Here is a 16,590-nt window from a genome sequence, read left to right as displayed (position 1 = left end):
AGAGCGGCATGGCTGCATGCAGCATCTGCTACAGACGCACAGAGAGAGAAAGAGAGAGAGCGTGTCAATGATAAAGTAAGATAGAGGTGCCATCGGAAATGAAATCCCACCGAGGAGCTCCGATTCATGCACGCACGCGTACAGAGGTGCACACCTACTAGCGTAACCGAAGCCGATGCGTGAAATCATCATCGCCATAGTCCCCAAAGACAGCGCGTCCGATATATGATTGTGGAGTTCGGCATGGATGAGTGATGCTCATTCTTGCGGCATAGCGGACGCGTAGGGGAAAAAAAAAACAGGAACAGAGCGATAAAGAAAAAAAGAGCACACTAGGAGAACATTCCCATTCCTCACTCGTGCGTGCGGATAACACGCACGCCTACCGAAAAAAAAAAGAGTCCACCCTAGACAGGCACGAAGCTCAAAGGCAACACGGAGGAAAGAGAACGGCGAAATATCGAAGAACAATCGGGAAAAAAGGGGGGAAGGAAAAGAGTCACGCGAGAAAAACGGTTCACCACAGGGAAAAGGAGCGAATGGGGTCCACGCGGAGATGCGCTAAGCAGCGCCAGAAGATTTGAAAAAAGAAAAAACAAACAGAAGAGCAAGGAGAACGCACAATCTAAGCAGAAAACGAGTATCCATATATAATGCTGGAAACAGTAGTAGGCAGCACCAGAAAGAAGAGCCTTTCCGATCAGGATGCGCGCGTTCATGTGGAAATCCATCTACAGAATATTAACGTTACCATGCGAAGATCATGGTACACAAGAATGACGACAAACGAACGACACCAGAGAAAAAAAAAATAGAGGAGCGCCACCGACAAGGTGCATCACCTCCCGCACTAACGATGATGAGATGAAGGCAAACAACAACACAAAAGGCCATATAGAAGAAAACGATAAACTCACACAGTAGAAAAGAGGAGTGCAACAGGCACTGAGAAAAGCAGACTATTCCTTGTGCCAGTATCCATTCTCTGCCATAGAACATGAGGTCAAGCGCCACCCTACGCTCCCCGTGGCCCTGTCACGGGTCCCATCGCGTGGTGCGACGCAGCGCTGCCCACACGCATTACAGTAATGCCCCAACACAGTGATCGGCACACGGCCTCTCTCGCCCATGCTGTGCATCCACTCATCCCTCGTTCCGCAGGTCGCCTCACGGCCGCTCCAACTCTGCCGTTCGCCACCCGGTGCATCCCCGCATGAGCAAGGCAATGTGAGGGCCGGGCGAGCGAGGCGCTCCAGCCACGCTGACACGCTGCCCAATCATACGGATGGCGCAGACGTGTGCGCAGTCGCAGGTGGCCCCAGCTCAACGCCGTCCAGGACCTCACCGCCGACATCAGTAGCGACGAAATCGCACGGGCTTCCCTCTCCCTCACCTCGGTGGGCGCGTGGCCCTGTCACCAGCAGAAGCGGTTCGGGACGGACAGGGATAGGGTGGACTGCTCGGCTATCCCACGCAAGGCTGGGGCGCCGGACCCTGTGATGCCACGCTGAAGTGTCCCCCGCCATCAGGGGGGACTGGGGTTTGAACAGACACAGAAATAGATGTGAGAGAGCGACAGCACATTGGAGCCTGCGATATGCATATGTATATGTATGTGTGTGTGTGTGTGCTCCTGTGCGCCCAGTGGTGAGCCGAACATCATGCCGCAGCAGACACACGCACACACAAAAGGAGGTACAGGAAGGCAGCAAGACCAACAACGCGGCAGCACCGCCTTGTCTTTCTGTTTGCGTTTCCTGTGGGCCAGCTGAAATAGGGGTGGGGGTGGGGGGAGAAGGGGAGGAGGGGGCAACATGGAAACGGAAAACGAGGGCGAGGAAGAGCGGAGGAGCAAACGGTGGAATGGGGGGGGGGGGGTGGAATGAAAAGAGGAGTTCGTGTTGAGGGAGAGAAAAGGGACAGTCGTACGTGCACAGAGGCACACAGGCAACACACACAACAAAAAAGAGGAAAAGAATACGCCAGTGTGTACCCGAATGTAGCAAGGTGTCTAAAGGACACGTTAAAAGGAAAGAAGGACATAGCAGAAGAAGAGAGAGGCACAAAGGATGGGCGAAGGGTCGACATGAACACGGAAGCAGGGGGTGGAGGGGTTGCTTGACGGAGCGCCTCGGTAGAAAAGATGCGCAAGGAAAGCCACAAATATCGCAAAAGTGGAAAATCTCACAATCACAGCCGCAACCAACTACTACACACGCACGCACACAGAGAAAAAAGAGATGGCGAGAACTAAAAAAAAATGTGCGGAAGGGAAGAGGGAGACTGGGAAAACGACATGGGGGTTATACTGATGCATCTCTACTGTAATTTAGTGGCAACGTGAATCGGCAAGCACAAGCCGTAGGGAAAGAAAATAGATTCAGTGTGACATCACCAAGAAGTCCAAAGGGGAGAGGGGGAGAACGCGAAGTCACATCGGCAAACGTCAACGAAGGAGAGAGAGAGAGCGAGAGCGCAGCCCGACGTGAACCCGCTCGATTCGCCTCTACCCCACCGAGCTCTGTCCCTACCAAGTGTGCCTCGATCTTGGATAGCGCAGAAGAGGGAAAAATAGAACGAAAGCATCACGTCAGACGGGAGACAACGAGAGAGCGACACCTTTAACCAACCTGCCTCTGCTTCTTTGACGAAACAACAAGACGAAAAGAAGACTGCGCCCGGCTCTCCGTTAAGCGAAAAAAGGACCATTATACCATTCGCGGCACACGAGAAGAAAGCTGCGGACTGCGTCCCGCCAATAGACGTGGAGAGGATTCTATGAGGTCAACTCGACAGGCAAAAATACGGAGGATGAGCGGAGGCCTGTGTGAAGTGAAACAGCACCTGCTGCACCCTGGCGGCTACTCGATTGCTTTGCATATCCTGCGCGGCCACTAAACATAATTCCCAGAGAGACAGACGATGGAAGAGACACACGCACCAAACACAACTAAGCGACACGGGAAGCAAACAGAGAAAATGAAGGAGAGGAGGCGACCAAAGCCACGGAAGGTTAAAAACGGCCCTAACACTCCCACAGCCCCACACAAGAACAAAACGCAAGGGACAACAACAAGGAAAGCAGGGGCGCATATAGGTGGGCAACGATAGGTTGACGGGAAGAAAAGCAAACACATAATAGATACGCATAGATACCCGGGTAGAGGACGATCATGTGAAGAGTAGATGAGGGAGATAAAAAAGAGGGGTGGGGATAAGAGAAGCGTACACAGGTCAAACAAAGAGGCGCATCTTGTTGATCCTTCGAGCGATTCAACAAGGATGTAATTCACATGCGCTAACAAAGTCCCCCACACAGCCAAATATACATATATAGAGATGCCCGCACGCGCACACACACACATATGCATACACATATCCGTATCTGCAAAGCGATTTGGGGGAGGAGGAGAGGTGAAAAAGAAGAAAGGCCGTTAAGATGAAACCCGCCACACACACCCACCGCGCCTGCAGAACGGAACAGCGCAGTACAAGCCTCTCGTTTTGCTTGACATATACACTTTTCCCCCTTTCCACCCCCGTGCGCCACGCGTCGAGTGGGCGCATGCGGTGCATGGGAACACGCGAGCAGCAAACGGTGCTTCGCATCGTTTTCGCCCTCTGCACCGAACGCACGCCCACAGGCATACGGCACACGTGCACACAGAGGCAATGCACAGCCCGACAACGCGTCTGAACGGCAGCTGAGAATGAAAACAATAATAATAACGAAAAGGAGGTTGTAAGAAGCATGTGTGAAAGGAGCGACAGCGGCCACAGCCAAGCGGTCTCTCTACTCAAATCTTGTCGAAATCCGTGCCGCGTCGACGCACCTCCCGCTTTTTGTGCGGCTCAGCTTTGCGGTGCTTGTCCGCGTTCTGGCGGTCGCTGCTGACGCTCATTTTATTCTCCTCCTCCTCCTCCTCCTTGACCTCTTCGTCCTCACTGCCCTCGGCGAGGCTGGAAGCCGCCAACAGTGCCTTTGTGCCCGTCATTGCAGCTTTGGAGACGGGTCCCTGGTGAGAAAAGGAGTGCGTGCGGGAAGCCGTGGTACCGGCAGACGCTGCGTGCCGTGGGGGTCGAGGGTGCTGTAGTAATGCCGATAGCATGGCATTGGACCGTTGGCCGCTGAAGGCGGGCAGCACAGGTAAGCGAGCGGTGGTGTCGCGCTGCTCACTCATCGCAGACCCCGGAGCAGAGCCGATGCGCGGCGCCGCTATCGAAGACCCCGTCGTGCCCGGCCCGTACGCGTACGGGTCGTATGTCCCTCGCAGAACCGAGTAGTCGGTCGACGAGGCAGCACTGGAGGCGGCGGTGAGCACCTGTGTTCCGGCGAGAGAGTCCTTGCTCTGATGTTCGACGGTTCTTTCACATACAAAGAAGCCGCCGTACGCGTAGTCGCCACTCGATGGTTCGGGCTCGCTCTTGAGATTCAGCACGGTGCGTTGCTGAGAGGTGCTCCGCGTTATGCTCGAGGAGCGCGTCGCGTGTGTTCGAATCGTCGATGCCGCGCTGCTTCTCGTGGGGCCCGTGGGAGCAGGAGCAGCCACGCTCGGTGCAACCCTCGAACTACGAACGGCGTAGCTGCCGCTTACAGGTCCCTTCAAGGATGAATGTGGGTTCGCTACCCGCGAAGAAGAAGCAGGTGCAGGGACGCCGCACGACACGGCGCGATCTGTCGGCATTGACTGTGGCCCGCGTACTCCCGACGCTCTGGAAGACAGCGAGGCGTGCGATGGGATCTTGGCCTGCAGTGGCGCCGGCGTTTCAGCAGAGAAGGACTTGCGAAGAGTGTCAGGCCTAGCACGGGCAGCCTTGCCTTGTAGGGCCGGCAGACTCATGCCTGCAGGAGCTGAGAGAGGTAGAGGAGCTTCCCGGATGCTGCTGTCGCACTCAGAGGTCGTGCTACCGTCGGCGCTGCTCACAGACGCCCCTGACGAAGAGACCCTAAATACGCGCTTGCTCGGCTTCGAAGGTTTGCTCCCGTTCGGGCGACCAGCAGGCAGCGGCATCGTAGATTTCATGCTTTGTACGCCGGACATCGACCGCAACTTCGACGGAGGAGGGCGGCTGGGATCGGTGTTCTGTGGCGCAGCATTGGGCCGCCCAGTTTCGCTGGATGCTCTCACTGCGGAAGAGAGCCGCTGGGGAGCAGCGGCAGCTCTGCTGCCTCGATCGGCGGCAGAAACGCCGCTCGCCGACGCCGCGCATGGTGGGACGCGCATGGCCAATGATGGGCTAGCCAATTGCGTCGGCGCCGCCTCTGACCCATTCGCGGATGCGGGCAGTCCCTTCGGCTGCGGCACGGCATGATGGGGCGGCGACAGCTTAGACGATTGCCTACTGTCAACGCACAGCTCTAGAGGCAAACCGCCAAGGCCCTTGTCAGCGAATTCGTCATCTAAAACGTCGCACTCCATCATCGGAACAAAGCCGACGATTGCCTTAGGGCTCGCAGAGAGCGTCGTGTCCTTCTTCGGAGGAAGGCGTCCTTGTCGGCGCATCTTGGGTGGCACCTTTGCTGCAAGAGCGCTGCGCGGGTCCAGGTATTCACCAACATCTTCCTCAACGATCTCGCCAGAGTTCCATTCGGGGAAATCCGCCATGGTGACGCGCAGCTAAAGCAGATAGATCACCGCGAAAGAACAAGAGCGAAAAAAAAAACGTTGCACCGCCAATAAATTCTGCATGCGATAAGACGAAAAACAAAACAGAAAGCGAGGATGCACAGACTCCGCAAGGAAGGCGAGGGAACGTTGTGACGAGCAGCGCAGCCGAAAAGACGGCGGCGGGGGAAAAACGGAACGACAAATGAGATCGAAGTACAGATGCGAGTGGAGGGCGGGAGGTTGTGTGGGGAAGGCAACAAAGAACAAGGCGGTCACGCACGCAGAGAGAAAGAGAGCGAAAGAGATGGGGAGCAGCTGAGGGGAGAGGAAGAAGAGGGTCAATAACAAAAAAAAGGGATATACCGCAGAAGAGGGAGGGGGGACAGGGGACGGAGGAGAGCCGGCACGTGTGAGGTAGGAATGAATAGGTGGGGGGGAGGGGGGAGGGGAATGGGAAGAAGAGAGGGGAACTGGATGGATGAAGGGAAGTGATAAAGTATGCAGGAGGGGGGGGCGCAAAACAAAAAAAGAACCGTAAAGAGCAGACCAAACCAAGAAGAGAGTGGGAAGCCACACATGGAAAGCACCAATGGCGAAAATGACGAGAAAGACGAAAGGGCGGGTGAAGGGAGGGAGGGAGGGAGGGAGGAGGTCCACACAGACAGAAGGCGTCGGAGACTTGAGAGACGCGCACCTCGCTCGGAAGGAATGCACAAAATTAGAGAGGAGGAAAAGAGTACGCGCACACAAGTTTCGAACACGCAAGTGTCGGCTAGGAAGCGGTGGAGGTGTGCGGGGAGGGGGGGGGTGAGCGTCTATGTGCAAAGCGAAAGGTCACTGCTACGGTGTGTGTATCGGTTCGCGTGCTTCACCTCTGAAATAGACAAATTATGAGAGAGGCTGACAGACAGACACCGAGATCCGACGAGGGGATGGATGGATGGAAAGAGGGAAGGGGCAAAGGAGAAAGGAGGAGGAGACACATAACCAACTGAGACAACAGAGAACCGAAATGAAAAAAGGGGGGAAAAACGAACAAAAAGAATCACGTGCTGGGAAGAAAAAAGATAAGATGGAACGAAGAGGAAGGCTCAACGCAAACGGAGACGGAGCCCACAGAAATAGGTAGAAGGACAGCGAAGCAGCAGTAGCATCAGTGGCAACGACAAAACAAGGTGGTGATTTAGACCAAGTCGATAAAAGAGGTCTGAGAGAGGTGGAGCGCAAACGCACGTACAATAGCAAGGGAGATGAGGAGTGCCGGCAGCGCTCGTGGGCGCGTATGTATGCCTCACCGTTGTGCGACGCTGGATTAGATGTGATCCCTCTGGAGGTCTCTATGTCAGTTTCGTTTTCTCTGTGCCGTGGTACTCCTGAGTGGGGAGAGGGAGAAGGTACGCGCAGAGGCTGTAAAATGCGTGTCGAATTCAAGGCCTTTCCTGTGTGTTTCTGTGGGTGATTTGATTCCTTTGCCGTGGTTCCGGGGGTGGCCGTTCCTTTCCTTTTGTTACCTTTCTGCTTTACGTAGAAGAGGTGCAAGCACCCAAGAGGGTTATGCGGTGGGAAGCGCCTCAGGTGAGGGACGAGGAGGGTGGGAGAGGGAGGGAGGGGGGCATACGTGTGGCCGTCTAAGGTGCACCACAACAAGCGAGATCGCCGCGGAGAAACAGACAGTGTAGAGAGGACGAAAAGAGAGAGGGAATTTGAGGTTCCCCAGCTACAAGCCGCATGGATTTGAGCCAGTGAACAGGTGCGCTACCGGTTAGGTTAGTTGCACCCAGGGATAAAAGGAAGGGGGGGGCACAAATGGGAACGATGTCTGCTTGCATGTACTGTGGGGATGCGGGTGCGCCAAACGGATACGCGCCATAATAATAATAATAACATATGTATATATATATATATATATGCGTGTGTGTGTTATATATATATATATGTATACATATGGACAAACGTGTTCCAAATATAAAAAAAATACCGCGATACGCTCGTGTTGATTACGCACAACAGCACCAATGAGCACACAACAAGGCAAGGTAGAAAGGAAAGGAAAAGTGAGGTAGGAAGTTGTGAGAGAAGGAGGCATCACAAGTGTGCGGATTCCTCCCATCAACGCAGAGCACCAGCGGAATAGCAGGGAACGCTTGCCGAACAGTCGATCACAGGTTGCGATGGCCATCTGTCTTCCAAGGATACGTCGCGGAAAACACTCGCGCAGGGACGGAGCGAAAAAGGCTGCCCTGTCTGTTCTCGATGAGGGATACAGCTAAAAGATGTGCCGGCCGGCATGCATCTTTGTGGTATCCGAAAACAATGCTTTTCCTGTCCATGGTGACAGGAGAGAAGTCACCGCGAGTAACAGGTAGCGAGAACATACGAATAAGGATGTCAGAGAAACAAGAGCAACACAGTTTCAAACCATGGCCAATCCCCATCACGAGAGAAGGAGAGAAGAACGAGAAACACAAGCGCACGCAGAGAGAGAGAGAGAGCGTACGGCGCATTCGCATAGCCTGCAAGAACACACAAGGAAAATGACACCGTCACAGAACTGAGGGAAAGGGAGAAGCTGACCAGAGTTGTCGCGGGGCAAGTGCACTCGCTCGGGAGGACGCAAGCGCCATTTACAGATTGTGCACAAAACACACATACACATCACAGTGAGTGCGAGAAAAGGAATCGAAGAATCCCTTCCCCCCTCCCCGCTCTCAAGACAGAACGAAAAAATAAACGCAACAGTGGTAGAGATCGACGTAACGCAAAGACTTCGCCGACTACCTAAGCCTTTCCGTCTTGTGGAACAAGGTCCGCATCTCCCTATCCGTATGTTTGTGTGTCTGTGTGTGTGCACGCGTATTGATCCTGTGCTTCGACTTCGCACGCCGGCGCCTCCTGACGCGCCGTCTTTATCCCAAAGTGATGAGGAATACGCGTGAGTTAACGGGAGGGAGCTGCTGCCATCGCAGTGATACCTCGGTTTGAAGCAGCGAGCACCCAGCTTTCAGAAAAGGACACCGTTGAACTCTGTGCATTAAAAAAACTCACTGCATGAAGGGGAGCGGCATAATGGTGAGAAAACGGAGCACTTCAAAGGCACTCCAACATGTGCGGGTTTCTTTAGCACGGGTGACGGCTGTGGGAGACGAAGGGGTGCTTCGGTTCGAGCGGCTCGACCGGCGTAGTACTCCTCTTTGACACGTTGCTTGGAGGCGACCGCGACGAGCAGCGGTACCCGCCGCTTGGTTATAACGGTGCCTGCGCCGAGTGAGAATCGGAGCGCAAAGGCGATCCAACCAATGAGTACGGCTGCGGTGACGGGGGTGCGGTGGCTAAATCCGCGCGCGGCGGGGTCAAAGACACCGGGGACGCACTATCCTTCGACGGTCGCCGCGAAGAAAGGTTCGGCAGCGGTTGCAGATGAGCAAGAGGGGCAACTTTGGCGTCTCTCAGCTTTCCAGACCCCTTCACTGTTGTGCGAATGGCCGAGGTGAAAATGCTTGGCCGGTTCACCTTGAGGTGCAGGTCGGCAGCGTCCCTGGCGAAGTTCGGCATGATCTCATCACCGAGCGACGGTGTGCAGTAGTAGATGCGCTGCTTTGAGTTGCTGACGTCGACCACGCCGACGTTCCGCAGCGAGCCTGACTTCTGCGACGTGCTGGTCTTTACGGAAACCGTTTCGCGGCCCTCCACAAGATCGATCCGCGAACGGTGCTCTTGATGTGGGTTGTCCCGGGGCGTTTGGGCACCCCGCTGCTCGGGACCCTTGGTCAGCGCAACGCGCGCTGGGATACGCTCCAGAGTTTTGCGCGCAGCCATCTGCAAAGGTGCCACGCGCAGCTGCCGATCAGGTGCGGGTCGCGGTGCGTTCACCTTCAGAGAGTGCATCTTAGCAGATAGCCGTGGCACCCTAGCGATTTCAGATGGACCGCCGTCGGACGAACGCGTCACTTTTGCCGAATCCGGCGCTACTGAAGACGTTGCGACAACGGTCTGCAATGGAGAGGTGCTATTACGGCGCAGCGCCTTCGACACCACGGGAATGGAAACTGCTGCGGCGTCACTTTTTTCGGTGGTGTGCACGTCCGTGGAGCACTGCGGCAGCAGCCGCATCGAGTGACGGTGTTTGCTGACGTTTTGGCGCAACGGTGCTGAGCCAGCACTGGCGTCGCTCTCCGCTGTCTGCAAGTTCGACGGCGGCATGGGGGAGACGTGCTTCGGCGACACAGGCGATACGGCGGCCAGGCTGGCGGCACCAGCTGCGACTAACTGCACGGAGGCGCCACTTCTCTCTGTTGCAGTGCCCTTTTCTGGGGAAGTCCGCCACGGAGATGACGCGGCAACGCCAAGGCTGCTGCGGCTCTCCACCAGCACAGAACGAAACCTCGAGATTGGCGAAGGTGCTGAGGGGGCTCTTGTTACCGGTGATGATGAGTGCGGCGACAACGCATTGGACAACGTCGGAGTCAGTTTTGCACCGGTGGTAGGAGCTGGTACCGTCCCCCGTCGAGGGGCGCCGGTAAGGCGAGCATCGTCGCTGTGGATGAGGTCCACGTCTTCACATTCAGGGCGCATGTGAACGGCGATGTCGCTGCCGGGTGCGTCTACGGACGCTGTTGCAGTGGCGCCGGCACTCCGGCGCAGTGGATGGTTCCGCAGCGTGGCTTCCCTAGATTCGCTGCCGTTGGTACTCCTCTTCGAGGTTCCACAAAGACTTGCCGTATGTTCCTCTTGCACGTCCTTGGCGCTGTCGCTGCATGAGAATGGCGAGGTCAAGGGCAGATCCGAAACGCCACCGCTGCTGAGAGTGCGCTCCGACCCGGAAGCGGTCTGTGAGCTGCTTTTAGAGGTCTTCAGCGCCTGACAAGAGCTTCCGGCAGCCGCCACCTTCGCCGCCGTTGAGGGCAGGACTGGGACAGATGAAGTGGCGCACTTAGGCCGCGCCGGCGCACTCGAGTACTCCGCCCTTAGGTCGCGAGTGTCAAGCCCGAAGCCAGAGCGCGGTTTGTCCCTCGGCCGCGTATGGTCAGAATGCGGTGGCAATGTGTTGGTCGCCGCCTCGGCACGCCAGTTTGGCGCTACGGGCTTCCGCGGATGCGACCTCTGCGGCATACGCGACGATACGCAGCTGGTCGGCGCCGTATTGTTCACGTGCTCAACGATGCTTTGACCCCGGTAATCCATCGAATCGATGCGCGCAAAGCGCGGCTGAAAGCTCGTCCGTGGAGAGTCCTGCACCATGGAGCGGAGATCCGCATTGCCCGGGTGAAAGGGGCTAGCAGCCAGAAACTCCTCACCGTCAAGACTGTCGGCAATGGAGGTGGCGCTCTTGCAGATGGACGGCGTACTCATTGGCGTGTATGTGAGAGCAGTCGGCCAAGACCGACGGGATATGGATGGCGTCGATGAAAAAATGATGAAGGAGCAGGGAAAACTTAAGCAGAGCGAGCAAATTCTCAAGAAAGAAAACGAGAAAAAAAAAACAAGCAACGTGATGACAGCCACAGAGAGAGAGAGAGAGAGAGAGAGAGAAAGTCGAACTTGATGTGGGTGGAGAGGCAAGACTTCGTCTGGGAGACAGAACAGATGCAGGTGACGAGAGAGAAGCAACAGCAACCTCAAAACATAAAAGAAGTACACGGAAACGGCGCGAGAGGAAGCTAAAGGGCGAATGAATCAGTGAGAGAACGAGAAGCCACAAAGGGAGAGTCGAGTCGCAGCGACAGACTACCCTCGTCTGCCTTCCCTCGGTGGCCAAGGGAGAGAGGTGCACACACTCCCACGCACGCGAAGAGGAAAGCCCAACGCAAGCTAGAAGAAAATGTGCGCGCGCACGTCCGCCGAAAAACGGCACGAGCAACAACACAGAAAAAAAGAATAACGGAGCGCTCTTTCAGTCAACAGTGAAAAAATTGAAGGCGTGGCTTCGATCCCTTCGGAGAGCCAAGGTGAAAGGATGAGAGATGGGAAAGAGAAAGAGACCTTTTAAGAATAGGAAAGCAGACACGACTGCAGATACACAGAGAAGTCGCGGGTAACACGGGAATTGGGAAGGGTGCTAAACTGCACGTGAGGTGAGGAATTCGAGTACGACATACAGTAAGAGAGAGAGAGAGAGAGAGATGGAGACGTCAGTGCCGTTGTTGTACTGTTGTTCCGCCACACACGACAGGCAGAGTTGGCAAGCACAGAAGACGCTGTGAGAAGAGAGAAAGCGTGAAAAACGAAGGCGACGGCAGATTGACGAGAGGGGGGATACTTTTCTGTCATGCCTCGCGCGAGTGCCCTGTGGTTCAAAACTATCGCGGTCGTTCAAACAGGTATCCTTGTGCGCAGATCCGTTGGGTGAAAGAAACAAGCGAAGAAACAAAAAAAAAAACGCTGGAGATGCACACCACACCGCAGAGAAAACGTACACAATCGAGAAACGTGGGAGCGCGCGTGGCGCACCTTATCCACCAGACGGAAAAAAACAAAGCGGGTGACAAACAACGGGAGAGAGACGGAAGCAGAGAGGAGACGAATGCAGGCAAAGAAAAGATGCGCCGTGAGCTCTCCGCGCACGTCCCGTGTACTCTCGTCGATGCGCGCTGTTTCGCTCTTGGTGTATATATGCTCTGAATCTCTCTTGTTCCACGATGGTAACACGTCAGATACACGAAGAGAATAAAAACGAAGAACGGGTGCAAGCAAAGGCGGACAAGACACGTGAAGGAGTAGAAACAAACACAGACAAACAAAACAATCCGGTCGAGAATGGACAAAGCCTTTGGTACACCGAAGAAGGAATCAACGGCTTATGCGGCTATACGTGACAGGACGGACAAACAAGGGAGGAGGGGGGAAGACGACGAGCCCCGTATGAGAAGGATAAGAATACCCGGCAGGAGACACACAACCGCGCGCGCAAACACAAAGAAAACAGAAGGGAGAAGTCCGTATGCGACGCCAAGAGCAACGAAAAAAAAAAGAGAACGCTACCACAGGCGGAAAAACAAACGGCGTGCCGTAACAAAGACGACAACGAGTTTGCACACGAAGAAGCAGTGGCGGTTGCAAGCTAGTTGTGGTGGAGGAAACGATGCCAACAGGGGGAAAACGAAGAAGTCGACAATGTACACACATATACATCCATGTGTACCGATATCGGTGTGCCTATATATATATATGGGTATAGTCACACAGAGAGGGGTGAAAGAGTCGTGCACCTTAACGAAGAAAAAGAACGGGCACAGGAATAGAATGCTGTAAACGTTTCGTGTCCTCGTGTTGTCTGCGTGTACGCTCCTGTTTGAAATATCGATTGGGCCGTGTGCTGAAGAGGGTGTGAAGCGTGGGAAAAGGCAGTGCCCCCGTTTAGCTCTACAAGTGTCTCCCTCCGGGTGCGCGTATGTGTCCTCGGGTTGAACTTCGCGGGTGTTTGGAGAGTAAGTTACCACAGGGAAACAAAAGAAAGCAGCCAGAAGCAGAGTAGCAATGAGATACAGAAATGGCGACGGATGGGTGTCAGAGATATGAAACAAAAAAGAGGATGCAGAAGATGGAGGCGAGCAGGCGGGGAAGGGGCAGACGATGAAGGCGTGAGATGAGGGTATGGCTAGAAGCAAAAACGCAAACAGGGGAGGGGGAAGAGAATGGAACGAAAATTAACAGGTGAGACGTGTGAAACACACAACTACACAAGGCAAGGACACACACCTACAGCAACGTACCAAAAAAAAAGAAGAAACACCAATCCGAAACACACACCACACCGGTTCCGCTCACACTAAGGAGAGAGAAACACAAGGAGAAGGAGTGCTAAACGCCGAACAGAGCGAGGTCGACGACAAGACAGTTGGGAATCGGCAAGCACACAGAACGCGTGCCACCTTACACATAGCAGGTCACGAAACAAAAAGGAGGCAAGAACGAAGCGCCGCACCACGTTCACTGGAGTGAGTTTCCTTTTGGGGACTATCGAATAATGCGGCATACACACAACCGAAGGAGAGAGGAAACAAAAAAGAACCAAGATGGTAAAAAGCCCACCTCTACTGGATATGTGTGTGTGTGTGTGTGTATCTGCCAGTGCTAAGCTGGAGTTGAAGGAGCTCTGTGCCTGCCTTTCAAAGGAGTCTCGCTCTTCCGCTCACAACCAGAATAAGCAGCATCAACAGATCTCGGTCAGAGCCGACTGCCGTCGGTTCAGCGCGACGCCCGACCTGTGTTCAAGCAAGGCCTGCGTGCGAAGAAGGGAAAGTGCTGCCAGATGCCTTGATGCACAGACAAGACGACGAGGTGGACAAACAGCCCACACACAGAAACCCAGCACAACGCCACTGTCGCTGTCCGGATGTTTTTCTTTTCGGTGCAGCTGAGAATGTGCCGCCCCGAAAAAGACGCGGACCAACACGGCGATGTCCCCTCTCGCTCAGAGATCGTACAACAAGTGTGTGCGCGCGTCCGGGAGAGACTTCGGTGGAAAAAAAAAGGAGAGATGGTGCGTCGCACCAACAGGACTGCGGCGGGACGCACGCGCACACGCAAGACAAAAGCAGCAGTAAAAAAAAAACGTTCAAAAAGGGAGGGAAGAATGGGCAATGATACAATGAAAAAAGGGAGATATCCTACTCAAGCTCTGCTTGACCGCTCCGCTGTCCAGTAGAGGAATACGCGAGCGTGTGTGTGTGCGTGTGCGTGCCTGTCGGTTAGACAGCAGCTCATTGAAGGGGGCAAAAGAGCAGAAGGGAAGAAAGAGCATAGGAGTGGAGAGAAGTCAGCAGAGAGAAGATCGCAGCACTTCAAACTTGAAGAAGCGCGGAAGGGAAAGGTTAGGAGCGGCAAGCAGCCGATCCGTGCCAAACGGGCGCTCTATCAGACGGCCGATGGGGGGAGAAGCACTGGAATGGCATCCGATGGCTGACATACACGTCCCACGCCATGCGCCCACACATAAGAGCGCACAACACGTTTCACTTGCATGCGGGCTCACGTGAACACGAGAGGTCATAAGCTCAGCTGCGTGCATGAAAGCGCACATGAGTGCTTTCGTGCATGCCGCCCTCCCGAGGGGTGCTGTGGGACGGAGTACGTACGTCACGTCTGCACCCGCCCACTTATGGAGCGGTCACTGTAGTGACTCACCCATCCCTCTCCTCCCATCGCCTCTTGGCTTCGGCTTTCTACCCCGGTTGGCACCTTGGAGAAAATAAACGATAACAACACAGACATCGCACAGAATAGCGACTCGGAGCATGCGGAGTCCTTCTCCAACACACATACGAAAGACGCTCAGCCAAGAGCAGTTAAAAAAGGTGGAGACAGACGTGTAGGGGCGAAGACAGCTAGCGCTCTCTAGCACAGTAACGGTTTTCTTTTTACTTCTTCTGTTCAGCTTTGGTGAGGGGGGTGAGGGGCAGTCACTACTAGGTCACATAGAGTCATTTGCACGGACCACCCATTTGCACACACCCATACACACAGAGATGTACGGATCACCTTTTCACACACACGCTGCCGCGTCACCGACAATCATCACCAGATTGCGCACTCAGTACTGCTGCATCAACGCGTGCAGTACGTCGCAGAACGACTGCACATCCTTCCGTTGGCGAGCCAGTTGTTTGACGACAGTGTCGACCGCTCAGATGAAGGAGTGCTCGGACAAAACAAGGCCATCAATGAAGTTCTCTCGCAGCCATACCTGCTCGAGAGCTGCTGCGCCGTCTTTGCACCGGACGTCATGGCGGAACAGATGAAGGACATACTCGCAAGGATCCGACCGGCTCACCGCCGCTGTCTCTGCACGGGCGCTGATGCACTCCTGCGGGGGCAGCTCAAGAAAGAGATGAAAAAGAGCCATTGGCTCTGTTTCGGGCGCGTAAGCAGAACACACCCGCATAGCTGACACGAGAGACTGCAGAGCCGGCGTCGCAGTCGGTGGAAGCGTGCTTATTTGGAAGTAGCTGTCGTATGCTTCAGCGACAAAGTTGCACGCAGTCTTGACAAGCGTCAGCTCAACCATGTGTATGGTACCACCAGGTGCAGGCACTGTGGTTCTCGCACCAGGGGAGTTCCCCGTGGACAAGGAGGTTAGATAAATCCATCGCTGATCTCGTCCCAAATGTCGAGGCGTCATGCTATCGCTTCTCGTTGGAGTCGGAGACGGTGCCGTGGAATCACCTTGCACCGCACTCGCAGTTGCCCCAAAGAAGGCGGCAAAGTTGTCTTGTGTGAAAAAGGGGTTACCAGCAGTCGCGAGGCGAGCTGCAGCTGCCTTTGAGCGAACGGGTGGCGCAGCCGCCGAGGCCATGTCACCAGAATTCCGCATGTCTTGGAAGTTCGCAGCGGGCTCGGCGCCCACACCGGTCACCAGCGAGCATCCATTCACGGAGAAGTTTTCGCGTGCTGCTTCCGCAGCTGGTGTCGGAGTCACGAAAAAGCGAAGCACCACCGGATCGGTGTGCAGCTTAGTTGAGGCTGCGCATGCGGCTTCTGCAGCGGGGGTCGCGTTCCGACCTGCGGCAGTGGTAGTTGCCGTATTGGTCTCATTTTCGGCCGACAGCTGGACAGCCGTCAGCGCCGCCCCCTGAGACGCCTGCGACAACGTCTTCCTTGTAGCATCCAGCGCGTTGTACAGGCGTTCCTTCTGCTTGAATGCCTTGCATACATCAATGTTCTGCTTTGCCTCCAGCACCAACAAAACCTGGCGGGCGGAGGCATCATAGATCACACCATCAAGCTCACCAATAATGCGGCTTGTTTTATCCTCACCAGCCTCTTTCCCGTAGTCGTTCACGCTGCGCGCAAGACGGTACGCCGGCGGAAGAGAGGCTGGCGGCGTCCCCGGCCACGTTGGAAATGCGCCCTCTGTCCCCTGCCCCTCAGTCCCTTCGCAGCGAACACAGGCCTCCACCCCAGCCTTGGCTGTCGCCTCGTCACAGCGCGTTACGGCGTAGCAATGCGGCACGAGGACCTGGGAAACCGCCCATATGTTCTTCTG

General features: G+C 55.2%; 3 protein-coding genes across 3 annotated transcripts in view; all 3 read right to left on the bottom strand.

Annotated features, from left to right (window-relative positions):
- Positions 1-3,797: 3,797 nt before the first annotated feature.
- LMJF_35_4220 (hypothetical protein) lies at positions 3,798-5,606 on the bottom strand (the record flags this gene model as incomplete). Its single annotated transcript, XM_003722771.1, has 1 exon — positions 3,798-5,606. One exon carries the CDS (start codon positions 5,604-5,606, stop codon positions 3,798-3,800), a length of 1,809 nt encoding a protein of 602 aa, XP_003722819.1.
- A 3,246-nt stretch (positions 5,607-8,852) lies between these two features.
- On the bottom strand, positions 8,853-10,958 carry LMJF_35_4210 (hypothetical protein; the record flags this gene model as incomplete). The annotated part of the gene is made up of 1 exon (XM_003722770.1): positions 8,853-10,958. The coding sequence occupies one exon, from the start codon at positions 10,956-10,958 to the stop codon at positions 8,853-8,855; it is 2,106 nt and encodes a 701-aa protein (XP_003722818.1).
- Positions 10,959-15,231: 4,273 nt separating this feature from the next.
- The window catches only part of LMJF_35_4200 (hypothetical protein), a gene marked incomplete at both ends in the record, with an annotated part of 1,998 nt that continues 639 nt past the window's right edge, over positions 15,232-16,590 (bottom strand). Inside the window, one exon of the mRNA XM_003722769.1 lies at positions 15,232-16,590. This exon is cut by the window's right edge and continues 639 nt beyond it. Coding sequence (XP_003722817.1) covers positions 15,232-16,590 — 1,359 coding nt within the window.

Source organism: Leishmania major, chromosome 35 (assembly GCF_000002725.2).
Source record: "Leishmania major strain Friedlin complete genome, chromosome 35".
NCBI lineage: Eukaryota > Euglenozoa > Kinetoplastea > Trypanosomatida > Trypanosomatidae > Leishmania > Leishmania major.
Note: the sequence above shows the minus strand (reverse complement) of the source record. Positions and strands in the feature narration are given on the sequence as shown.